The sequence below is a fragment of the Kogia breviceps genome, chromosome 1 (assembly GCF_026419965.1).
Source record: "Kogia breviceps isolate mKogBre1 chromosome 1, mKogBre1 haplotype 1, whole genome shotgun sequence".
Taxonomy (NCBI): Eukaryota; Metazoa; Chordata; class Mammalia; order Artiodactyla; family Physeteridae; genus Kogia; species Kogia breviceps.
This window is the reverse complement of record NC_081310.1, coordinates 180,640,588-180,667,850: the sequence shown is the minus strand read 5'-3', so window position 1 is coordinate 180,667,850 and position 27,263 is coordinate 180,640,588. Positions and strand designations below refer to the sequence as shown.

The 27,263-nt window shown below is 39.4% G+C and overlaps 1 protein-coding gene across 10 annotated transcripts in view; it reads right to left on the bottom strand.

The window, feature by feature from the left end:
* Positions 1–27,263, bottom strand: part of EYA3 (EYA transcriptional coactivator and phosphatase 3) — a 107,588-nt gene that overhangs the window by 7,670 nt on the left and 72,655 nt on the right. For 6 of the 10 annotated variants that reach the window (XM_059036184.2, XM_067013820.1, XM_067013788.1 and 3 more), the window contains 9 exons: positions 25,804–25,889; positions 22,872–23,055; positions 20,820–20,959; positions 16,638–16,721; positions 15,087–15,176; positions 12,710–12,768; positions 10,218–10,378; positions 7,835–7,949; positions 5,853–5,974 (listed from right to left, as the gene is read on the bottom strand). In XM_059036184.2, the coding sequence (XP_058892167.1) occupies positions 5,853–5,974; positions 7,835–7,949; positions 10,218–10,378; positions 12,710–12,768; positions 15,087–15,176; positions 16,638–16,721; positions 20,820–20,959; positions 22,872–23,055; positions 25,804–25,889 (1,041 nt within the window). The remainder of the gene's footprint in view (positions 1–5,852; positions 5,975–7,834; positions 7,950–10,217; positions 10,379–12,709; positions 12,769–15,086; positions 15,177–16,637; positions 16,722–20,819; positions 20,960–22,871; positions 23,056–25,803; positions 25,890–27,263) is intronic. The other 4 variants (XM_067013801.1, XM_067013829.1, XM_067013809.1 and 1 more) reach the window with 1 other exon arrangement.

Genomic DNA, 27,263 nt, shown 5'->3' with positions numbered 1-27,263 from the left:
TCTTATTAAGTGTTAAAGAGTTACTTGTCTAATTCCATTCCAACCATTAGGTCCTTACCTAAGCCAACCTCTGTGAGACCCACAGTCTAATTTATGATTTACAGAAAAAACTTTTAAGTCGGTAGGATTTTAGAAATTTCCCCTAAGACCCAACAAAGGGAATGTCTCATATTTAGAAGACAGAGACATAGAGATGTTTTCATTGTCCTGGCCTACAATGATCAAGGAAGAAATACAATTAGGAATGTTTCCTCTGAAAGGATTAAGAGTGAGTTATTAACAGCTCAGGGTAAAGAAGTAGCCATACGAAAAAATAATTCCAATACAGTTGGTAAATACACTGCTTCCATTTTATACTTTCAAAACAATCCTAGAGATGAGCTTTCCTGTTCAGGAGGATAAAACCAATGACTAGTCAGCTTACCAAATGTCAAGTGATAGAAGCTGTAACTGCAAGACCAACCAAGCCTTTGGAGAAGATTAGGTTCTTGGGTTTCCTCTATCAGAAAGACTTCTAGGCTTCCCTGGTGGCACAGTGGTTAAGAATATGCCTGCCAATGCAGGGGACACAGGTTCCAGCCCTTGTCTGGAAAGATGCCACATGCTGCAGAGCAACTAAGCCCGTGTGCCACAACTACTGAGCCTGTGTTCTAGAGCCCGTGTGCCACAACTACTAAAGCCCATGAGCCACAACTACTGAGCTCATGAGCCACAACTACTGAAGCCCGCGCGCCTAGAGCGCATGCTCCGCAACAAAGAGTAGCCCTCACTCGCTGCAACTAGAGAAAGCCTGAGTGCAGCAACGAAGACCCAACGCAGCCAAAAATAACTAATTAATACATTTAAAAAAAAAAGAAAAGAAAGACTTCCGACATTTTCAGAAATGATTTTGAGAATTCTCTTAAATGTCCAGATCACAGTGTCCATTAAGAGAACTGCAATTCTGAAACCATTTCAGAGGAACCGGACAAACATTTCCTCTCCCTGCTCTCATCTCACAGTTCTGTAAAGGAAAGCCTCAAGCCTCTCACTGTGTTACCATGGAGCCACGTACCACTGTAGCTCTGCTAATAAGCTCTGGACGAAATAAGAAAAATCACCAAATAAGCACACTTACTGTCAGAAGGAATAAAATCATGTCCATAAGTTTGATGAGCCTCTGAGTGCCAGGATGCAGTATCAAGCACCACAGAAATCTACCTTTCAGGTGTGGGGAGGTTAGCGAGTGCTCTGAGTTCTTACAAAATGCACAGTAAAGCAAGGGCAGCAGTGACAAAATCTGAAGGGGGGTTACAAATGTATCTCCCCCATCAAAGCCCTTGTAAATGAAATAATTCAACCATACAAAAAAGAATGGTACAAAATAAATGCCTGGGTTTCCCTGGTGGCGCAGTGGTTAAGAATCCGCCTGCCAATGCAGGGACACGGGTTCCAACCCTGGTTCGGGAAGATCCCACATGCCGCGGAGCAACTAAGCCCATGTGCCACAACTACCGAACCTACGCTCTAGAGCCCGCGAGCCACAACTACTGAGCCCGTGCACCTAGAACCCATGCTCTGCAACAAGAGAAGCCACTGCAATGAGAAGCCCGCACACGGCAATGAAGAGTAGCCCCCGCTCGCTGCAACTAGAGAAAAGCCGTCACGCAGCAATGAAGACCCAACGCAGCCATAAATAAATAAATAAATATTTTAAAAAATAAAAAATAAAATAAATGCCTATATAGCTACCACCAACCCAGCTTTATCAAATCTTAACACTTTAGAGTTAGTTGCTTTAGATAAAAAAATATAAAGGGGCTTCCCTGGTGGAGCAGTGGTTGAGAGTCTGCCTGTCGATGCAGTGGATACGGGTTCGTGCCCTGGTCCGGGAAGATCCCACATGCCGCAGAGCGGCTGGGCCCGTGAGCCATGGCCGCTGAGCCTGCGCGTCCGGAGCCTGTGCTCCGCAATGGAAGAGACCACAGCAGTGAGAGGCCCGTGTGCCACCAAAAAAAAAAAAAAAAACAACAAAAAAACCCAAAAAAACCCCATATATATATATATATATATATATATATATATATATATATAAATGAGATCGTACAGATTTATTTGAAGTTTTCTATTTACCCCTACTTGATGACATTCTTCCTCCTCTTTTCTCTCCCTGAGTGTGTATCCATAAACAATGTATGGCTATTATTCTAAACATTTTTTACCTTTATATAAATTATATACTGTACATACTATTTGTAATGTGTTTTTTGTGTTCAGCATTGTTTTTAATACTAATCCTTAGGAATATATGTAGTTTTAGTTCATTCACCTTTTTTTAAAAAAAATTCATTTATTTATTTTTAGCTGCGTTGGGTCTTCGTTGCTGCACGTGGGCCTTCTCTAGTTGCGGTGAGCAGGGGCTACTCTTCGGTGCGGTCGGTGCACGGGCTTCTCATTGCGGTGGCTCCTCTTGTGGAGCATGGGCTCTAGATGCGCGGGCTTCAGTAGTTGTGGCGCTCGGGCTTAGCTGCTCCGCGGCATGTGGGATCTTCCCAGACCAGGGCTTGATCCCATGTCCCCTGCGTTGGCAGGCAGATTCTTAACCACTGCGCCACCAGGGAAGCCCCAGTTCATTCACTTTTAGCTGCTATACAGTATTCCATTGTTTGACTATTCTATTTTCTGTTCATAGACAGGTTCATGTGCTGTTTCTAATTATTTTATACTATGAACAAGGCTGTATCAAAAAAAAAAATCCTTGCACATATCTCCTTGTGAAAATGAGAATAAACTCAAGGGAAGGAGCTGGCATATTTTAAGCTTTGCAGGTCATATGATCTCTGTTGCAATTATTCAACTCTGCTACTGTAGTGTGAAAGCAGCTATGGAGATGATTAGACACGGTTCTGTTTCAATAAACCTTTGCAAAAACAGGCAGTGGGAAGATTTGGTACGTGGGTTATAGTCTGGGACCCCTGCTCTCTAGTATAAATATCTAAAAGTAGAATTGCTTGGTCACAGGGTTATGCACATCTCAAACTTAATGAACATTGACAAACTGTTTTCCAAAAAGTTATATCCATTTTCAATCCCACTAGCAGAGTAAGTTCTCATTTCCTGGACAAAGTTTGGCACTGTCAGACTTAAATTTTTGTCAATCTAATAGACGAGAAAGGCATCACATTTTAATTTGCATTTCCTTAATTTGCAGATCCTTAAATGGTGAGGTTAAAAAACTTTTCATATATGTTTACTAACAATTTGGGTTACCTTTTCTGCAAGTTGGCTGCTCCAAGTTTGTGCCTACTTTTTAAAATTATGTTGTCTGTTGCTTATTGAGCTGCAGGAGTTCTTTATAGATTCTGTATGCTAATCAACAAGTAAATGTATTGCAAGTATCTTCTCCCAGTCTGTGATTTGTCTTGTCACTTTATGTCATCTTTCACTGCATATAAAATTAAAAGCTTCACACAATCAAAATGATCATTTTTTTAAAGTACTATTTTTGGGGTCTCTTAAATGAGATCCCTCTCTACCTTAAGGTCATATAGATACTCTTCTATTTTCTCTTCTAAAAATTAACGTTTTGCTTTTCATGGTAAATTTTTTATCTACCTGGAATTTATTTTTGCAAACAGCATAAAGAAGGAATACAGAATCTGCTTTTTTCCCCCCTTATGGATAACCCAATTATCCGAGCACCAGTGACTGAAGGTAAGTTCCATGGAGGACAGAGGATTTTGTCACTGCTATATTCTGAGTGCCTTGGCAATGCCTGACATTTTTTAATCTAGTAGATAACTACAGCTTATCTTCAAATGAGGACTGTCTCCTTGGCTGCAACAGGGAAGTAGGAACTGTAGGCACAGACTAAAGGGTCTGGAGGGGTAAGGAGATAGCTGTCATAGTCCTCTTTCCCCGGACCATGTACAGCACATAAGATTAGAGTGACACATTCTGCTGCCTTCTCAGCCGAACAAGTTGGTTTTATATAAATCTGGTGCCAATTCATTAATCAATTCAGCAAATATTTATCGAGCACTTACTATTTCATGTACTTAGAACTGAATACATTTTTAGGGGATAAAAAATACCTTCAAATACACAGTCTCATTTGATTTTCAAAACCTCTCTGGTAGTTTTTCACCTTATATGAGAAAACTGAGGCTCAGGAGATATAGTAATTTCCCTAAAAGCTAATAAGTGGGGGAGTTAGGACTCTATCCTAGTCCTTAGTTTTTTTTGTTTTTCCTTTTCAAAAAAGCATGGTAAAAAAAACGCATAACAGAAAATTTACCATCCTAACCATTTAAAAATATACGTTTCAATAATATTGAGTATACTCACACTGTTGTGCAACAATTTTCCATAACTTTTCATCTTACAAAACTGAAAGTCTATACCCATCAAGCAACAACTCCCTATTTCCCCTCTCCCCAAGCTCCTATTAACCACCATTCTATTTTCTGTTTCTATGAATCTGACTACTCTAGGTACCTTATACATGAGTGGAAACATACAGTATTTGGCTTTCTGTGACTGGCTTACTTCACTTAGCATAATGTCTTCAAGGTTCATACATGTAGTAAGCATATGACAGGACCTCCTTCCTTTTTGATTTTCAGGGTTTTGTTTTGTTTTGTTTTTTGTTTTTTGTGGTATGCGGGCCTCTCACTGTTGTGGCCTCTCCCATTGCGGAGCACAGGCTCCGGACGCGCAGGCTCAGCGGCCATGGCTCACGGGCCCAGCCGCTCCGCGGCATGTGGGATCTTCCCGGACCGGGGCACGAACCCATGTCCCCTACATCGGCAGGTGGATTCTCAACCACTGCGCCACCAGGGAAGCCGACCTCCTTCCTTTTTAAGGTTGACTAATATCCCACTGTATGTATATACCACATTTTGTTTATCTATTCATTTGATGGACAGTTGGGTTGCTTCCACCTCTTGGCTATTATGAATAATGCTGCTATGAACATAGGTGTGCAAATATTTCTTTGAGATCTGCTTTGGATTCTTTTGGATATATACCCAGCAGTGGGATTCCTGGATCATGTGATAGTTCTTTTTTAAATTTTTGAGGAACCGCCATACCGTTTTCCACAGCAGCTGCACCATTTTACATTCCCACCAGAAGTGCACAAGGGTTCCAAATTCTCCACATCCTTGCCAACACTTGCTATTATTATTATTTTTTTATAGCAGCTATCCTAACGAGTGTGAGGGGCTTAACCATTTTAAAGTTTTTTTTTTTTTTTTTTTTTTTTTTCGGTATGCGGGCCTCTCACTGCTGTGGCCTCTCCCGTTGCGGAGCACAGGCTCCGGACACGCAGGCCCAGCGGCCATGGCTCACGGGCTTAGTTGCTCCGCGGCATGTGGGATCTTCCCGGACCAGGGCACGAACCCGTGACCCCTGCATCGGCAGGCGGATTCTCAACCACTGCGCCACCAGGGAAGCCCCATTTTAAAGTATATATCATAGTCCTTGATTTTTAATCCAGTGCTTTTTTGATTATACTACATCACAGTGCACTCTCTGTGAAAGAGGAATTTGAAATGAGGCATAGTGGATTTCTAAACTAGATATTATATTCTTTCAAATATTATAAAATAAAAGAGCATGATAAATTTTAAGTCCGACAGACCTGGATTCGAATCCTGTTTATGTAACTTACTAGCTGTGAAGTCTTGAGCAAAGTACATACTGATAAGCCTGAACTGCCCCATCAGTAATGTCAGGAGAAGAATGCTGTGAGGATTATAGATATATGTATATATAAAGTGTCTAACTGAGGAACTGGTAAATAAGCAGCACATCCTAAGTAGCAAGTATTATTGTAAGGCTAGTGACAAGAAACAGAATTGAACCCGTACCAATTTTGGTAGCACTGTAGATGTTTTCAATAGGAAATATTTCTCCTAGCCCATATAGGAGAACCTTGGCCAGAGCTGGAACCAGTTGGGTTGTAGTGATCAGAACATTCACACAATTCTTTCTGGAAGGGAGAAAGAGGGAAAAGAAAAGAAAAAGGTGAAATCAAACCAACCTGCGAACAAGAATTCAATGGGTCTTCTCTGTAGGACCTACTTGTGAAAAATTAACCTCAAAGTGCCTGGGGCATGGTATCTGTTCAGTGCCAATGTTCACTTTTTGCTCTAATTATCTCAGGTTTATTTATTTTCCCAATTAAAGGACAGAGATTTTTTTTTTTTTTTTTTTTTTTTTGCAGTATGCGGGCCTCTCACTGTTGTGGCCTCTCCCGTTGTGGAGCACAGGCTCCGGACGCGCAGGCCTAGCGGCCATGGCTCACGGGCTTAGTTGCTCCGCGGCATGTGGGATCTTCCCGGACCAGGGCACGAACCCGTGTCTCCTGCATCGGCAGGCGGATTCTCAACCACTGCGCCACCAGGGAAGCCCCAAGGACAGAGATTTTTTAAAATTTATTTTTATTTTTTATTTTTGTTTAACTTTTTATTTTCTATTGGACTAGAGCCGATTCACAAGGTTTTGGTAGTTTCAGGTGCACAGCAGAGTGACTCAGCCATACGTATCCATGTATCCTCTCTCCCCCAGACTCCCCTCCCATCCAGGCTGCCACACAACGTTGAACAGAGTTCCCCGTGCTGTACGGTAGGTCCTTGCTGGTTATCCGTTTTGAATATAGCCGTGGGGACATGAGACGCAGGTTTTTGACCTGCAAGGCTGTGCATGACCTGGAACCAGCCTGAAGGACAGAGATTTTTGTGGTGGACACAGAGCAGCAACTTGATTCTTGCCTCACTTCCTTCTGCCCATTCTAGCTCACTGCATTGTTAGCAAACCCCACCAACCCACGGCACTGATACCACACTCCAGAAAACACAATGAGGCTTTCAGTTACAGTGCCATTTCAACTGAATGAGATATGACTGAAGTGCTCTCTGCTCATCACACAATGGCAACATAAATTTCAGAATACATATTATTTTCACAAGTCCTTTACCTTCACAGATATCCACCCCTTGGTGTCAGTTTTACTGTTTAGTAGGCTGTGAATCTGGAATTCTTGCTTTGAGGGAAGGACGAATAAGGGTAGGTATTTATTTCCCATTCTAAGCTTCAAGCTCAAATTTCCTTAATCTGCTTAATGTACCCCTTTTCTTCTTTTTTTTCAAGTTATTCATTTTTGGCTGCATTGGGTCTTCGTTGCCGTGCGCGGGCTTTCTCTAGTTGCAGCAAGTGGGGGCTACTTTTCCTTGCGTGCACGGGCTTCTCATTTGCGGTGGCTTCTCTTGTTGCGCAGCGCAGGCTCTAGGCGCACAGGCTTCAGTAGTTGTGGCTGGAGGGCTCCAGAGCGCAGGCTCAGTAGTTGTGGCGCAAGGGCTTGGCTGCTCCGCGGCATGTGGGACCTTCCCGGACCAGGGTTGGAACCCGTGTCCCCTGCACTGGCAGGAGGATTCTTAACCCCTACACCACCAGGGAAGTCCCTGTACTCTTTTTCTTTTGAATCCGCCTTCCTGAGTAGGTTTTGCTACATTTCTCTGGCGCTTCCTACACTTAGGATATTTGTGATATAGCTCCTACATGTATTCTTTGATGTCACCAGGCCCACCCATGTCGTGGGCTGGAGATTCTGGGTTACTGAGTATAATTTAGTGAGCAAAAAGTAAGAGAAAAGAAAAAAGCTTTCAAAACTCTTCCGTGTGCTTTTAGAGTAAAATGACCTTGCCTCCCACCTAACTGAATACTTCCCTGCATCATTTGAACTCTTCTCACCCCTGTCCCACAGTCTGTTTCAGGGAATGGCCTATCCTGGACTAGGGTGGAAGAAAGCATCCCTCTGAGAGGATGAAAACTAAAAGAATTATTTCCATACCTGGACTGGATGAGAAGTAAGGACTTCAATGCAGTTCCTAACCAGGAATCTGTTAAAACTTCAATTTCTGCTCTTAGTCTCTGCAGTGCTTCCTTTCTCTGGGGACTGAGGAGCCCTTTGGGAATAAAAGTAGACACATTCATCATTTCACAACATCCTTGCTGGCATAGAGAAAGCAACTTCTAAATTCAATTTGGAAATAGTGTGAGTTACTGAAATATTCTACTGAGCTAATACATCTCTCTCCTTGATAAAACCCTAGCCTACTCAAAATGCCTTTTTTACTTTCTTCACCAAAATATTTTGCTGGGGGAGGGGGGAAGTGCATAATCACAACAACAGAATCAGCTGATAGAAACACTGTGATTAGGTTCTGGCAGAGGCTCTTTCTTTCATCACCAACCGGTAACGTAATTTGCAGACCAGTGGACCATACTTTCAGTAGCACTGCTTTAGATGTGACATCAAGAACCAAAGGGGGAAAAATTACAGATGGAGAGTCCACAGCATTTCCAATCTCTTTCTAAAGAAACCGAGGCCCACGGAGGAAAGGGGGCTGCCTGAGAATACACAGCAAGTTAGTGGCTTTTGGTCTCAGAAATCTTCCCACTATCATACACTGCTCCCACAGTGACTGCTCTCACCCCCTTCAGAACACATCAACCTGAGATCCCAGGTTCAATCACCAGCTTTCTGAATGTCATTTATTTGTACTGTACTTCTGAAACAACTCCAGCTGATAAGAGACTAAAACACTTAAGATCAGATGATTAAGCACAAAACAAAAAACAATTCATCTGACGGGAGCACGTTACCTGACACTTGAGTTGCAATATTCAAATAAGAAACCTGGCTCTGAATTTTCTGTAGTGAAGGTAAGAGAAATTCTGCATTCTGTTACCAACACTCCATAAAAACAGAAGTCATTTCTATGAGTAGATCTGTGTATAATGTTTTCAGTCTGATGGTTTTTCACAATGCAAGCCTAGAATTAGATGACTCTCAAAATTTCCGATAAAACAAAACAGAAACCAAACAAGTATCTATACGTCATGTATGACATATACATAAGCACGCATATGTCATATATTTAATATCATGTGGCACTACTGTTAATTCATATTTTACAAAATACAGGTGGATATTACTTTTACTATGTTCCCCAGGGTGGGCTCAGGGGATTCTCACAGAGGGTTATATGTCACTTTCTTCAGGAAACCAGGTCCAGACACTCACTGGGCAGAGAAAGGACCAGAGACTTAGGTTGTATATGAAAACGAACAAAAGAAAGGCTAATGTCTGTGAGAGAAAGAGCAGAAAGACTTGGTTACCAAAATAACAAGTACTGGCTCTGAACCATGAAGAAAAAAAAGCAGTAAAGAAAGGAATCTGAAAAAAGTAAATAAATTAGATTCCCCAAAGCCCAGATGCCTATGATTTTTTCTGGTATTGGAGCACTGTAACAGGAATGCACCAAACGGATCTTCGAAGCCCTATTTTTACTTTGTGCCCCACACTGTAGTAGTGGTATGGTAGGTAGGAGGGCTCTCTTGACCTGAGGTAATATACTTCTAGGCAGTCTATGGAATCCCTGAAACTTCACACAACATTTTGTGCGGATGGAGGCACTTGAGGGTGATGGTTCACAGTTTTCAATATTTTCTCACAGGGTGTATCACTAAAAAAGGAATTGCATGAATGTAAAGGGCAGTGGACCAAGTATGGTCACTAATTTGCTATGTGACCCGACCTTGTTACCCTCATGATGGACCACCAATTTTCTCAAGTGCAAAATGAAGGATTTACATTAGTTCCCTAATGTCTCTTCTAATTTGAACAATCTATGGCTAATTAATTCCAAATAATAGAATTTTAGGCACAATGGCACCTGACATTTGAGATATACCTGGGCAGAAAGAATTTCCAAGGTCCTTCAAATCACAATGCATGGATACTGCCACCCTATCATCCTGGACCTAGTTTTCCATCCACTATAAACCTGGTTGCTAGTTCTACCTGACTTGTCCCAATGGCTATGTACATCTGTTCAAAAATATGGCAACCTATTAAATATTACTGATAGTAGTTATGACCCCAGAAAAAAACACATGCTATCACACATAATCTATGGAACACATTTCCTTTAAAAAAGGCATCTCTCTAAAAAGAACAAGAGACTTTTGTGAAGTTATACCAAGAGAAGTCCATGAGAAATGCAGAACTTCCTCCCCAAAGGGTTTCAATCAAACCTGTTTTTAAAATACAGAGTTAAAATGTTACTGTGGCACAAATTCATAAGTCAGGGAGCCCTAAGGAAACCCTGGAAAAGAAAACAGGAAATCAGAACAAAACAGAAAATTAGCTGGTTGTATGCCACACTTACCAGCCACATTGCTTTTATGCTTATCATAGATTTCTCTCACTTTTCGGTAACGGAAAGCCAGTTTCCTCATCCAGTCCACACCTCCCTGGACGCCCACAGAGGAACCATGGCTGCCACTACCTCCTGAGCCACTGAAACCATCTGTTGAGAAACTGTAGTTGCTGTAGAGAGAGAGGATGATGAAAATTAAAACCTATACTGCATGGAGTTTTTGGTTGAATGCCACCTGGGATTGATTCTCTGTCGTATTCCTGATATCTGAGAGCAAGGCTCTGAGAATCTTCTTTCTTTTTTTTTTTTGCGGTACATGGGCCTCTCACTGTTGTGGCCTTTCCCGTTGCGGAGCACAGGCTCCGGACTCACAGGCTCAGCAGCCATGGCTCACGGGCCCAGCCGCTCCGCGGCATGTGGGATCTTCCCGGACCGGGGCACAAACCCGTATCCCCTGCATTGGCAGGTGGACTCTCAACCACTGCGCCACCAGGAAAGCCCAAGAATCTTCTTTCTTAATCCCTGTAAGTCAGAGTCTATCTTTTCATCAGTCCTCCATCTCACCTTACTTCTCATCTTACTTCTATCAAAGAAAGGATGGAAAGGGAGAGCAAGAGAGGCAAGACTAATTCAAGCACCAGCATCCCCCAGAGGTTGGCTTCAGACAGACCATCTTTTCATTAATGACAGAAAATACCTTACAGTGAAAAAAACCCAGAATACAAAACTTTTCTGTACACACACACATACACACACACAATGATTGCAACTATGTAAAAAGGAGAAACGTGAAAAAATAATGGAAGGAACTAACCCCGAATTCTAATAATAGGTAGAAAATAGGAATGTTTTCCTTCAGTGATCTGCTGGCTAGTTTAGTAAGTTCATGGGTCACTGTAGTGACTATAAAAATATGTCCACAAATTCTTTAATACTCCTCTCTTCTAACTTTGCTCCCCGTAGGTATGGACTGTATTTGAACGTAAATAGAATGTGGTGGAAATGACGGTGTTGGACTTTAGAGACCAGGCTTCTCCTACAGCACCTGCTCTAAAAGAAGTCAGCTGTCACAGGAGAACACTCAAGCTGCCCCATGAAGAGGCACATAGTGAGGACTGAGGCCTCCTCCTATCAGCCACACATGGAAGCAGGTCCTCCAGCTCCAACCAAGCCTTCAGATGATTTTAGCTTGAGCTATCTTGACTTCAATTTCAGAGACACTGATTCAGAACTACCCAGCTAAGTCACTTTCAAGTTCCTGACCTACAGAAACTATGAGATGATTAATGGTAACTGTTTTAAGCTACTAAATTTTGGGGTAATTTGTTACACAGCAATAGACAACTATTATAGTTAAACAGGTTGGGAGGGATTAATACTTCCTAAGTCAAGATTTCCAAATGACTGACAATTAGAGACAACTTGGTTCAATCAGAAGTCAAAATAGAGTTCAGTGTGAAATTCTATATTTAAGAAAATAAAGCTGCCAAGACATATGATAGGTAATTAGCCATATGTATAAGAGAAAAAAAAAATACTAGGGTTCAGAGTGGATTGTAAACTGCTTCAGACCAGGTTTTTTCCTAAGGTGAGTAAAATCTCTTAAGACTGGTGCCCTCCAAGGCTGTGGAAGACACAGCATACACAACTGAATCTGCTCCAGAAGTGAAACCTTTCTATCCTTCTTGGCACCAAAGGGTTACGTCCTTACTAAGTGATATGTCCAGTTCTGCTCTTGATTTGAGAATTCACAGAGGAAACAATTTTAGGGTAGACACATGGAAAAACTTTTTGCGTATGAAAAGGGATAAACATTAAAACAAATGAACATGAAAAGATGTGACAACTTTTTTTCTAAACATCTTTAAATGTAAGGTAGATAAATTTTTGGATTATTCTTAGCTAAGACTACTGAGCTAGAAGACAGTAGCCAAGAGAAAAAGGAGGAGACTGAGCAAGCATTTTGCCACTGAGACCTCCTTGGTTTAGCATTCACTGTGATATTAATGTTTAAGATTGTCTTCCATAGGGTCACTCCTGACGCCATCAGACCCCCCACAATTAATTTCCTTGGTGAAATCCTTGATGCTTATTTGTATCTAAAACCAATCAATCTGGAAGTGCACTTTTCCCGACTGAAAATCTGGCCAAAGAGAAACTAGTATATCCTTTACTTTGGAATGCTTTTTTCTCATTCCATCCTGCTACCCGTTCATCAGGGTCATACTTAAATTCTACTGTGCTGAGAGGCCACTCCAGTGTTGGCACCACCTGCTCCCCACACCCATCAGAATTACTTTCTATTCTGTGTTCCATAACATTTTCTATTGTCACCTTCTCACACTACATGCCATCGTTAACTATGTTTGTTTCTATCTCCTCTAATAGGTTGTGAGCTCTTTTAGGGCTGTGTCTTATTCATCTTTGTTTTCCTCTGAACCTAGACAGTGTCTTGTGCATAACAGGTGTACTGATGTTTAAGACATCATTGCTTTTATCACCTCAAGTCTTGGCCATTGTCATCAGAAGCCACATCTTCCACATGCACCTGGTCACACTCCTGTTAAAAGACAAAACCACACATTATTTCAGTCCAGGGAGTCGAAGTGCTAGTACCACCACAATATATTGTAAAAATACCACAAACAATGGCGAGGTGATGAAATACCTTATGGTCTCTTATGTGTGGAGGATCACTCTCACCCCCCTTGCTGTTCAACTTCTTTTAAGGCCTAATTTACATTCCTCAGTCTTCATGAAATCTTCCTTAACCATCCCAACCCTCAGTTATGCTCTTATCTCAATAGTTCATTTTTCCAACAGTCCATGGGTATAAACACAAGCTCCGTTACACTGTCAGGTGTGCCTATGTTCTACACCAGACTGTAAGTCCTATGACATTGTAGGCCTCTTATGGAACGACCATGCCTTACATCTCCTTTGTACCCCTCTAGTCTAGTCCAGTGCCCTTATATAGCATGTACTCAATACATTTTTGCAGATGAAACAGATGCTGGTAGAGTGCGTGTGGTATCAAAACTGAGAATTACTGAAACAGAAATTTGTAAATTCAAACTTAGGAATCAGAAGAGGTCATCTAAGTCAATCTCCTCATAGTCTAAAAGTGAGGTAAAAACGATTTGCCCAAGGTCATAAAACTAGTGAGTGGTAGAAAGAAACTAGAAGGAGCCTGGGTCTTCTAATCTGAATCCAAGGTTCTTTCCTCTAAGCCCACACTACTACTGACATAAAACGCCACCCACTGCCTAACTGACAGATTCATTCCTCTGACACCACCTAGGGTGGTGCCGTGATGTCCACCTGCATCAGAATCCTCTGGGGAAGATTTTTAAAAATGCATATTTTTGAACAGAATTTCTGTGACTGAAGTCCTAGAATCTTCATTTTTAACAAGCTCCCCAGGTGATTCTTATGCCCCCTAAAGTTGAGAACCACTGACCTGGGGGGCAGGAACACATTCAGGTCAAATTCTTCACAGAACTTTCAGTCCTGAGTGAGGACTATGTCTAGAAAATCATTACAAATACAATTTGGCAACAATTACTGGCACATAGTAGGTTTTCAATAAATGTCTGCTGAATAAAACTATAATGTCCCAACTTATCAACATGTGAAGTTGAGGGAAGATTAAAGCACTGTGGAGCTTACACAAAAGTGTTGGAGTTTAGAGCCCTATTAATTTATTTTTTTATTTTTATTTTTTTTTTCGGTACGCGGGCCTCTCACTGTTGTGGCCTCTCCCGTTGCGGAGCACAGGCTCCGGACGCGCAGGCCTAGTGGCCATGGCTCACGGGCTTAGTTGCTCTGCGGCATGTGGGATCTTCCCGGACCAGGGCACGAACCCGTGTCTCCTGCATCGGCAGGCGGATTCTCAACCACTGCGCCACCAGGGAAGCCCAGAGCCCTATTAATTTAATTTGTTGGAGAATTGTCTGTTGAGTAGAACTAGACTGTATTTTAAAAGAAAGAGGATTACTTTATGTTCATTTTACTTTAAAATTTTATTTACTTTAAAATTTTCACTGTTTAAAAAACTAGCTAATATATGTAGTACACAGTTCAAAATTCAAAAGGACATTAAGTGACAAGTCTGCTCCTTCCCACCTCTGTGTCCCAGCAACACATTCCCATCCTGAGATAGAACAACTGTTACTAGTTTGTTGTGTATGGTAACTGCTTAACTGAGGCCCAGAATGGGGACATAACTTTCCTAACTTGGTACTTGCAGTCTGGTCTCCTGATTCCCAGTCCTGTGCTCTTTCCACTACACGATGTTCACCTCAAAGATGAACCCAAATGTCAAAACCAAAAAAATTAACCAAGAAGCTCTCAGTGTTTCCTGGTTTCCCTCCACCTAACTATAAAATGATCTGACATCAAGGCTAACCTACATATGGACAATAAGCATGTATAAAATACAATGAGTTAGAGTAGCCATCTACAGATCTGACAAATCAAGAGGCTATCTTTTAAGAAGGTAAAACTGAAAAACATTCAAGAGTACAAATAATCAAAGCCACCTTCTATATGTTATTTAACATAGCTGAATAAATTGGAATGTTGGTTTATATATCAGTGTTTTGCCTGATGGGGTGGCACTGCCCCTAGAGCTAGATCACTTCCAAACAGGCTAACAAAAATCAAGTTTTTGAGCCAATAAAACTGAAGCCCAGAACTAAGACTGTGGTGACCTAACCAAGGTACTATTCCTTCAAGACTATGTACACCCAAGTGCCGAGCTGGCCTCTCCATACCTACCCTAACCACATTTCCTCTAAATACAAAAAGCACAGGCTCAATAAATAGTTATTGAACAAAGTGTTTCACTGAAGTGCAGAAACAATTTAAAATGCTTACCTCTAAGTCATTGAAAAATAGATGCGTGTCAGCCACTTCAAAAATCATTTCTTCCATTGTTAAACCTGAGCCAATCACTACTGTTGGGTCCTGAAAGACAATAAGAGAATAATTTGCTTGACTTGGCACTCACAGCATTGGTTCTTATCTTTAAATGTTTCAAAATAGTTTGGGTCAAGGCCAAAACAACACTGGCCCACTACAGTGCTTCTCACTCTTACTGATGCAATTTCATTCACAGTTACAAGAATCTGGGATTGTGCAAAGTTAAACATTTCAGGACTTTAGGACTTTAGTTTCTAGAAAACTTAACCCACTTAAAAAAAACAACAACACTTAATTTTTGAAGAAATTCTGTTTCAGGAGAAATTCTAACTATCACTGAAATATTGCTCTTATAACACCCATTATCATCCCCCCCTACCTCACACACACAGTACAACACCAGAAGTCAGTAATCTGACAATCTCAACAACCAGGAAATCAGTAAAGAAATATTTGCAGGAAAACCAATGCACGTAGCTTTAAAATGAACTATCAGACCTTCCCTTAGAGGCAGTATGCTCTTATTTTATATACTCTCATTACCAGTCTTGTTATATAGTATATGAGATTATGTCAGCTTGCCAGTCTAGATACTAAAAGCCTATGGGAAAGTACTTCTAACAGAAACACTGGTGACAATAAGAAATAATTAGGAGCAGTAAAAGTAGGAAAGCAAAGGAGGCTGATATTTTTATAAAATTTATTCATAGAAACTAAAAAATAGGACCTGGAGGTCATTTAGTACAGAAATATACAGACAGTACCTCAAAAACAGCTCATCCCTCTATCAAAACTGATGTTAAATACTGATGACTAAAGTTAAATTCTGCTTGGTATATTTCATTTAAGAAGGTATATAATCTATTTTATTTTATTCTAAGGTTTTTTTAAAAGATTAATTAATTAATTTAGACTGTGCCAGGTCTTAGTTGCGGCATGCGGGCTTCTTAGTTGAGGCATGTGGACTCTTCAGTTGCGGCAGGCGTGCAGGATCTAGCTCCTCAACCAGGGACTGAACCCGGGCCCCCTGCATTGGGAGCGTGGAGTCTTACCCACTGGACCACCAGGGAAGTTCCTAAGAGGGTATATAATCTATTTTAGAAAGATATTTTATATTTTAAATATACAGATCTGGTATATTCTCAGCTAAATGGAATGCTCAGTTTGGGCTGTTATATGTGACATAGGGATAACAGACTAGTCTTTGGAGTAGATAATCCTGAGACTCCACTCTGTTTTGAGCCTCAGTCCCATACTTAGTCTTTGCAAAATACCGCTCTCCAACAACTTCAGCTTTCAGTACTGGTCCCAGGTCTAGTCTCTACCTTTATCATCAGCTCTGCCTGACCATGTAGTCTGCCTGGTATAAGCCATCGGGTGAAGTTTTATGTGAAAGGTGAAAGGTCAACAGGGTAAGATGGAGATAACAGAGACAGTGATTTTGGTTACCTGCACACATAGTCAGGAGAGGGACAGTTACAACAAAGGAAGAAAGACTCAAATTACCTTTCCATACTTCTGGGCATAGGATCCAGTAAGAAGGGAGTGGAAGATGATGATGGTTTCATCTAAGTCCCACAGAAATACCCGCTGAGTGAGGAAAATATTTTAAAAAATGAGTGAGCATCTTTTTTAATCGTAATGGAATGAGACAAGAAATCAATAATAGAAGGAAAACTGGAAAATTCACACATCTGTGAAAATTAAACAATAATCTTAAGCAACCAATGGATAAAAAAGAAATAAGTGAAATTAGAAAATACCTTGAGATGAATGAAAACCAAAAACAACATACTGAAATTTATGGGATGCTGTGAAAACAATGCTAAGAAGGAAATTTATAGCTCCAAATGTGTACCTTAAAAAAGAAGATCTCAATCAAAAACCAAACTGCACAATTTAAGTTGCCAGAAAAAGCCAGTAGAAGGAAGGAAATAAAGGTTAGAAGAGATAGATTAAAGCAGAGGGTAGGAAAAAAATAGAGAAAATCAACAAAACCAAAAGTTGGTTCTTTGAAGAGATCTACAAAATTGACAACTTTTAGCTAGACTGGCTAAGAAAAAAGAGAGAGGACATAAATTACTAAAATCAGAAATAAAAGTGGGACATTATTACCAATTTTACAGAAATAAGAAGGATTATAGGAAAATACTATGAAGAGTTATACACCAACAAATAATCTAGATGAAATGAACGAATTCCTAGAAATTCCCAATGTGCCAAAACTGACTCAAAAAGAAATAGAAAATCTGAACAGATCTTTAACTGGAGGAGGTTGAATCAATAATAAAAAACATCCCAAGAAAGAAAAGCCCAGGACCAGATGGCTTCACTGCTGAATTCTACCAAACACTTAAAGAAGAATTAACATCAATCCTTAAGATCTTCCCAAAAAAATGAAGAGGAGGGAACACTTCCTAACTCACTCTATGAAGCCAACATTACCCTGATACTGAAGACAAAGACACTGCAAGAAAACTGCAGACCAATTCTCATATGAACAGTGATGCAAAAACCTCAACAAAATAGTGGCAAACAATATTCAGCAGCATACTTAAAAAATTATAAATCATGACCAAGTGGGATTTGTTCTCAGAATGCAAGAATGGTTCAACATAGAAAAATCAATGTAATATACTGCATTAACAGAATAGAGGATAAAACCCACATGGTCATCTCAATTGATGCAGAAAAAGCATCTAACAAAATTCAACACATTTTCATGGTAAAAACACTCAATAAAAAAAAAAAAAAAAAAAAAAAAAAAAAAAACCACTCAATAAACTAGCAACTACCTCACCATGATAAAGGACGTATATGAAAAACCTACAGCTAATATCATACTCAATGGTGGAAAATTGAAAGCGTTACCCCTGAGATTAGGAATAAGAGAAGTATGCCTGTTTTCACCACTTCTATTCAAATGGTACTGGAAATTCTAGCCAGAATAAACTGGCAAGGAAAGGGGAAAAAAGGTACCCAAACTGGAAAAGAAGAAGTAAAATTACCTCTGTTCGCAGATGACATGATTCTATACATAGAAAACCCTTAAGAATCCACAAAAAATTGTTGATAGCTAATAAATGAATTCAGAAATGAGCTGTATTTCTATAAGCTTGCAATGAATAATTCTAAGAGGAATTTAAAACACAAAGCATCAAAAATAATAAAATATTTAGGAATGAATTAACTAACAGTTCAGGACTTGTACACTGAAAACTATAAAACATCGCTGAAGGAAATCAAAGAGGACACACCTAAATAAATGGAAAGACATTCCATGTTCACGAATAGAAGACTTAATATTGTTAAGATGACAATACTACCCAATGTGATCTACAAATATAATGCAATCCCTATCAAAATCCCAACAGTGTTTTTTAAAGAAACAGCAAAACTCATCCTAAAATTTGTATGAAATCTCAAGGGACCCTGAAGAGCCAAAATAATCTTGAAAAAGAACAAAGTTGGAAGACTCACACTTCCTGATTTCAAAACTTACTACAAAGCCACAGTAATCAAAACAGTGTGATACTAGCATAAGGATAGATATACAGACCAATGGAATAGGTGAGAGAGCCCAGAAATAAATCCTTGTATATATATATATATGTGCTCAACTGATTTTTTTTTTTTTTTCCAAGGATACCAAGACCATTCAATGGGGAAAGGAAACTGTTTCCAAAACAAGGTCTTGGGAAAACTGAATATCCATGTGCAAAAGAATGAAATTAGATCCCTACTTCACACTATGTACAAAAATTAACTCAATATGGATCAAAGACCTAAATTTAAGAGCCAAAACAATAAAATGCTTAGAAGAAAACACAGGTGAATATCTTCATAATCTTGTTTCCTTAAATATAACACCAAAAGCACAAGCAATAAAAGAAAAATAGAAATTTATCAGAATTTAAAACTTTTAAGCATCAAAGGATACTATCAAGAGTGAAAAGACAATCTGCAGAAAATATCTGCATGTCATATATCTGATAAGGGATTAATATCTAGAATATATAAAGAATTCCTAACATTCAACAACAAAAAAACAAACAACCCAGTTTAAAAATGGGCAAACGATTTGGACATTACTTCAAATAAAACAGACAAATGGCCAATACACACATGAAAATATATTCAACATTATTAATCATTAAGGAAATGCAAATCAAAACCACAATGAGACACCACTTCACACCCATTAGGATGGATTATGCAAAAAAAGGGAAATAACTGGAACCCTGGTACATTGCTGTTAAGAATGTAAAATGGTGTAGTCATTTGGAAAACATTTTGGTGGCTCCTCAAAAAGCTGAACATAGAACTACCATATGATCCTGCAATTCTACTCCTAGGTTTATACTTTTTCAAATAATTGAAAAGAGGGACTCAAAGAGATACCTGTACAGCAGTGTTATAGCAGCATTATTCACAATAGCTCAAAGGTGAAAAAACCCCAAGCGTTCATCACAGATGAAAATGGACAAACAAAATGTGGTATATATACACAATGGAATTATTCAGCCATAAAAAGGAATGAAGTTCTGATATATGCTACAGCATGGATGAATCTTGAAAACATTATGCTAAGTGAAGTAAGCCTGACACAAAAGGATAGATTTTGTATGATTCCACTTACATGAACTATCTAGAACAGGCAAATTTATAGTGACAGAAAGTAGAACAGAGGTTACCAGGGACTAATAGGAGGGGAGAATAGGGAATTATTGCTTAATGGGTGCAGAGTTTTTGTTTGCGATCATGAAAAACTTCTGGAAACAGATAGCAGTAACAAACAACACTGTGAATGTACTTAAAATTGCACACTTAAAAAAATGGTAAATTTTATATTATATATACCTTACCACAATTTAAAAAATGAGTGAGTTCTCCGTTTTTTCCAAGAAATATATCAGGTCTTTAGATTTTTTTTCTTTCTCCTCCTGCCCTCCCCGCTGCCCCGAGTAACAAAAGGGAAGAGAGGTTTCAAACATAGCCTCAAATTACCTATGTCTTCTGAACACCTGTCAATGGACTCATTTTTAAATATGGCTATTCCGTCTTATTAAATGATCACATTATAGAAAAATTGAAGAAAGAAAACAAAAGGATTAATATCAAAACTCCATTATTATTAGAATTTTGTATGCCTTTCTAGTCTTTTAATAATGAAGCCAATTGTATGCCCATAATAAGTTCCTATAGTGTTTAAACTACAGAATAAGTGCATTAATAAGTTGCCAGGTCTGGCTGCATGTTTCACAGAAACTTGTCCTAAAGGACTTTAGTTCTCTCATTTTACTTTGAGATTTTTAAATGGAGAACAGTGTATTACTTGTGACACCCTCTGCTTTCTGAATATGATGCATTATTCTTTCTGTTCTCCTCTGGAATATAGAAAACAGTTGTTCTTTCCCTTAAAAAGTGACCTGGATACCTAAATTCAAAAAAGCTTTTTCAATGCTCTTGGTGAAAAGGATCTGAAAGTAATATGGTAAGATACGGGCATAGAGTAATGTGTTTTTACATTTCTCTTTTCACTTGGCCAATTAATTTTCTCTTGCTCAGGAATTATAGGGTATACAACACAGAACCACATAATCTCATGAGTTTCAGATATATATTTGATAAATTTAAGAAATGAGAAAAAAAAAAAAGCCTGCAACTCAAATGAGTTTCTTCCCATACTTCTAATTCACTGTCCTGGGAAGAGCTGGCATCAGCTTTCCTCTTGCCCCGGTTCTTGCCAGTCATGTTTTTCCGGGACTGGTCATCAGCATCTTTACTTGGTGTAGTCTGGGTCAAAGATGGGCTTGTAGAAGGGTCTCCTGGAAAGGAAAAGTGAGACAGCGGTATTGCCAGTGTAGTCACAGGCTATAAGAACCAGAGCAGAATGGTCAGCAAGTTCTCTGCCCTTAACAATCATGTTGCAGGGATAAAGGCTGGAAAACCAAACTTTACTTAAGCAATTTGGAAATGTAGACCAAACATCATGAAGAGAGTTATAACTAGAATTTATATGCCTGCCTCCCAATGGAAGAACACATCGATAAAGTCATTTTGCCAAAAAAATAAATTAAACCTGAACCTGATCAAGATTCTAGATCAGGGTTTCTCAACTTGGCACAACTGACCTTTTTGGACCAGATAATTTTTGTTGTGAAGGGACGTCCTGTGCATTGTAGGATGTTTGGTTAAGCAGCATTCTTGGCCTCTACCCACTAGATGCCAGTAGCAACCCCTTTCCAGTGTGACAACCAAAAATATGTCCATACATTGCCAATATCCCTGGGTGTGGGGGCATGGGGGTGGAGGCAGGGGGACACAGAACCACCTCTAGCTGAAAAACCACTGCTCTAGATCCATTTACCACTTTAAATAGAATACAGAAGGCAGTGGGCTGTGGTAAACTACCTTCTAAGGTTATAATTGGCGAAATTTAGACTGAGAAATGGTATGGGACAATCTATTGATTGTTTCTTCAACAAATAAATTACAATCAGAAATAAAAAGAGATGGGGGAATTTATAGGTTAAAACAAAATATCCACCAATCACAATGTATGGACCTTACTTGGATCTTAATTTTAAACAAACTGTAAAAAGAAAAACAAAACTCCTAATATTTATGAGAAAACTAGAAATATGAATACCCTTCGGTATTTTATGTTACTAAGGAATTATTGTTGAATATTTTAGATGGGATAATGGCATTGTGGTTATGTTATCAAGCATTATAAATAAATATGATACCTGGAATTTAAGGAGGGAATTGGATGAAGTATAGTTGAAACAAGATTGCCTATGAGTTGTTAATTGTTGAAGTTGGATGACAGATATATAAGGGTTCATTATACCATTCTGACAACTTCTGCCACTGTTAGAAACTCTCCATTATTAAAAAGTTAAAATTGTTATGAAGAACAAAGATATTTAGAGAAATGAATTCAAAACTAAGGCATCAACACATGTAATGATTTCAAAGTTATGCAGGTTCGAAGCAGCAACCATTTGCATGTCCATTTATCTAGAAGACCAGTAGAGGCAAGATGCACAGAAAACTGCACTAGCTGATGCAGACCACTGTTTTTAAAAATGCATCAGTGTTAACGATAAACAGTCCTTCCCCAAGTTACATGATGTGACAGCGAACCACCAAATTTTCATGAAAAATAGGGATAAAAAGTATGTGCATATGTTTACTGAATGTGTGCATAAAGTCTTTATGTCAGGATTTTTTAATCTGGACATCATAATTCATTGATCCATTTCAAAGCTAGAGCTTTACATTTGTAGGTTACGTTTTACGTATTTCTTTGGGGGAAAAGAACCATACCTTTCTGCAGAATCTTAAAGGGATCCATGACACAGAAAAAGTTAAGAACTACTGTTCTGAGGCCTAACCAGAAGTCAGTTATGCACAGACTAAAACTGGAGTCCTCCAGCTTTTATAAAATGTGCTAAGATTCTGAAGTTCTCTGTGACAAGCATATTATAGCTACAGGGAGGGTGGAGTGGGAGTCATAAATAAAGTCTTTTCATTCTTGGTACTTTTCTGTTCACAACATCAGGTATTATATTCAGTCTGCCAACGACTCATCGTTGTCTGGTTACAGTGTTTAAATACTCCTCACCTGAGAAGGAAGGCCAATAGCATGGTAACAGTGACATAGACCAGAACAAAATAATCTTCACCATCACCTGTTGGATGAAATGTCCTTAAGCCAAATGTAGAGCTTACCAGAGGAAAGTCTCTGTGCTGCAGGAGCAGGTACCATGACACTAGGCTTCTCTGTCTGGTATGTGGCTGCTGCTAAGGTGGTACTCTCAGCATCACTGTTAGTCTGGCCTGTGACTCCAAAGCTGGAGCTGGGGTAGCAAGGCTGGTATTGACTTTGACCAAGGATAGTATAGGTGGGATAGTCCTGTAGGTCAAAGGGAATAAGGGAGGAAAATAAGCCTCTTAGCCAGAGCATAACATTAATTTCAACACAAGAGACTTTCATTTCCCTCTTTTTCATAATTATTTCCCTAAAACATTAACCCTACTTCTTATTTACCTACCTATATAGTCTTCCACCAAAACCAATGATTTTCAAAATGCATTCTGTGGAAACCTAGGAGTCAAAAGGACATGCCTCAGGGACTGTCTTTGGGATGAGGTTAAGGCTGAGAGCAAAGTTTCCCATGCACTGTACGCACAATGTCCCTTTTCTACTATACTAGCCTTTTTTTTTTCTACTTTATGTACAGAATTTCTGCAAAAATTTCTGCACAGATTTTTGAAGGAAAGCGTCTACTCTTTAAGAAGTTTATAAAATACTGCACTAGACAATAGTGCTTTTAAGGACAGATGAGCTTAAACAAAAAAGCAAATATCCTACATTAAAGTTTCCCAGTTTAAAAACTGAGTATTTCTCTCTCTCTCTCTTTAAAAATATTTATTTATTTATTTATTTATTTGGCTGTGCAGGGTCTTAGTTGTGGCATGCGGGATCTTTAGTTGCGGCATGCGGGATCTAGTTCCCTGACCAGGAATCGAACCTGGGCCCCCTGCACTGGGAGCATGGAGTCTTAACCACTGGATCACCAGGGCAGTCCCCTCTCTTTTTTAAAAAAATCAAGTTTTCTTTAAAAATAAAGTTTCTTTATAATATTTGAAGGGAACTTTTGGTAGTTTCACGGGCACATACATGACAAAACTTATCAAATCATACAATTTAAATCTGTGCTATTTACTGTATGTCAATTACACCTTAAAAAAGCTGTAAAAAATGGGTATGATGCACAGCTCAAATACACACCTTAAAAAAATTCCACTGATAACTGATATTGGTGACAAGTAGGAAGAAGCTAACTGCTCAGACCAATTATTTATAAAGAACACTGAGCATCTACCATAAGCCAGATATAATGCACAGTGTAAGTGTATGTGTTGGTACATGGGAGTTAAAAATCTAGCAGGATAGAAGACCAAAAACCATTTCCAACAAATTAGCAATAAATTGTATGTCAAATGAGTAAAATACAGAGGAAGACAACTATCACTGCAGACTGTGACAGAGAGCCTTCTGAGACAAAGAAGCAGAGGGGATAGGAAAATGAGCAGGCCCTGGAAAGGTTTTATTAAGGGGCCAGAGATGTTGCGTCTGGATGAAACAAAGGATCTCTGTAGGCCTGAATGACTGGTTAAGGATTGGATTGGATTCTCTAGGCAGTGGTGTATAGTTTGTGTGGGAGCAGGAAATGGGGATCATTAAATTCAAATAAACAAAAATATGAAAAGATTCTGAGCAGGTGAGTGACAGGATAAAATGTGGCATTTAAAGAAAATTAATCAGACAGTGTTTTAGAAAATGTACAGGCATGGTGAAAAATTATTAACTGAAGATTAAAGAGGAAAAAACTAAACCATGGGAAATGACAGCAAAAATGAAAAAGGAGGGACTTCCCTGGCGGTCCAGTTGTTAAGACTCCATGCTTCCACTGTAGGGGGCACAGGTTAGATCCCTGGTCAGGGAACTAAGATTCTATATGCCATGTGATGTAGCCAAAAAAGAAAAAGAAAAAGTAGGAAAGAATTCCAGAAATGGCTGGATTAGGGCTGGGTAAGGAAAAAAAAAATCAAAGATGACTGGTCTGGTTTTAGGCCTAGGTATATTAAAACACAGTGTAACTGACAAGAATTGAGAAGCCATAGGAAAAAGTGGTATTACTTTTGGAGGACAAGGAAACGGAAGAAAGGGTGGAATGAAAGGCTGGTTTTAGATATGGCCAACTTAGGGAAATAATAGGATATTAAAAAAAAAAAGCCCATCAATCAGCAGGAAGCCTGTAGATATCCTAAGGTCAGGACTAGAATCTTCATTCTGGAAGAAGTAAATGGACATTGTGAATGTGGTTAAACATTCCTGGGGATAAAATAATAAACATGTGGAAAACTAAATAGAGACTGTCCATGACAGAAGACAGGATATGCAAAGGGAGAGAGATGTTACCCTGAAGAATTCCAGGTACACAGCAGGAACTCAATAAATACTTGTGGACTAAAAGAATGAACAAATGCAAAAACAGCCAAAACATAAAAAGTGAACCAGAATAGTAATGTTAACTGCAGCCACAAAAAAAGACCCATGGGCAGTGGTTGATAATACTAATTGCTGCAGAGAAAACAACAAATAAAAACATAACAACAAAACCAAAAAAAACCCTAAAACACTGAAGATGTTACCAGTGATCTAAACATACAGAGTTAGTAGAATAGTGATCAAGACCAGACCACAAGGAATTCACAAAGAAATGAGTGGCTAAGTAAAAAAAAAGTTGAAGGAATATTTCCACAAACATTTACTATGTGCCTTTAATGTGAGTACTAGGCATTTTTCTGAACCCTCAGAACAAAATAGAAAAATAAATCCCTACCCTCACGGAGCTTACATTCTTGTGGCAGCAGGGTAAGAGACAGACACACACACACAGTAGATAAAGGAGCAGATATAATCATATCATTCACAGTCTTAGCAATGGAATGAGGGAAACTGGGCATCCAGCAAAAGGTCTCTCCACAGTCCATACTCGTTGTTTCTTAGATTGGCAAACTGATAATGGAAAGAAGAGAGGAAGAGCTGGCTAGATGAACCATATAAACAGGAGGAACAAAAGCAGCATGGTACCTGGTTTGAGATGCTGGAAACTGCTGCTGCTGGAACATTGGCAATAGTAGATGAAGTGGATATCAGGCTGGTATTTGTGCTTGAAGCTGTAAGATTGAAAGTGTTAAAAGAGATTAAAGATATTATGTAAATGTCTAAATGAAACTGAAAATATATTCTGTCCTAAGTAAACAGATCTACAAGGAGATAAAAAACATTGGCAAAGGAAATAAATACTATATACTGGTTTTGCTCTTTTGCATGCCACACCTTAATTTAGACTTGATTAGAAATAAAACAGTTCACACATTTTTGTTTCAACTTGAGTCTTCAACTATTCCTACTAAAGTCCTAGAAGGATACAACACAATGCACTGGTTCATACTCATGATACCAGTGAAATCAGAACCTAAACCAAATCACTCCAGTCCACCTTCTCTGGCAGCTGAAAAATAACTCACCTGCAGCGTGACCTACTGACACCAGTAGAAACAACAAGAACTCTGGTAAATCCACGTGTTAAGTCCTACACTGTGGTATTTACTGTCACTTGCCCCAAATTATGCCTTCCTGGTGCAACACAATTACTCTGAGAAACTGATGTAGTTCTCCAAATTCTAAAGTGCTTGGAGTTGCTTCAACAAACACCATGTTGTGGCATTTAATGATTTCACTTGTGAGCCTGGAAAAATTTGGAAAATATTCAATATTATTCTGGCCAGGTAAAAATTTACTTCATAAGCTACTTAGGCTGCCTGTCTCAGGACAAGAAATTTGGGGTTTTTTCACACCCTTCTATCACAGATTCCACCAGGGTTTTAATAAAATCCTCAGTGACTAGTATTTGTCACAGTGACATTTTTCAGGTGGACAATGTAGGTGAAATTGTGAGGTACTTATCTTGAACTCTCTTTTGCTCACCAGCATACTTATACATGGTTTCTACCGCAGTCACACACACCATAAAAGCTCACCATCTGGTAGACCACACTATCTGACTACCTATCCCATTGGCGACAAAGTCCTCCAGAGGGAAAATTATTAGGAAAACCTCCATTAAGAATAGTGCAGGTGGGACTTCCCTGGTGGCACAGTGGTTAAGGAATTCACCTGCCAATGCAGGGGACACAGGTTCGAGCCCTGGTCTGGGAAGATCCCACGTGCCACAACTACTGAGCATGTGCTCTAGAGCCTGTGAGCCACAACTACTGAAGCCCGTGCACCTAGAGCCCGTGCTCTGCAACAAGAGAAGCCACCGCAATGAGAAGCTCGCACACTGAAATGAAGAGTAGCCCCCGCTCACAACTAGAGAAAAGCCCGTGTGTGGCAACGAAGACCCAACGCAGCCAAAAATAAATAAATTAATTAATTATTTTAAAAAAAGAAAAAGAATAGTGCAAGTGAACAAATGCAGCAGAAGCGTGAGAGGACTGGTCAAAATCATACAGAATTTTTATCCCTTTCCCCAAGGGTACTCTGCT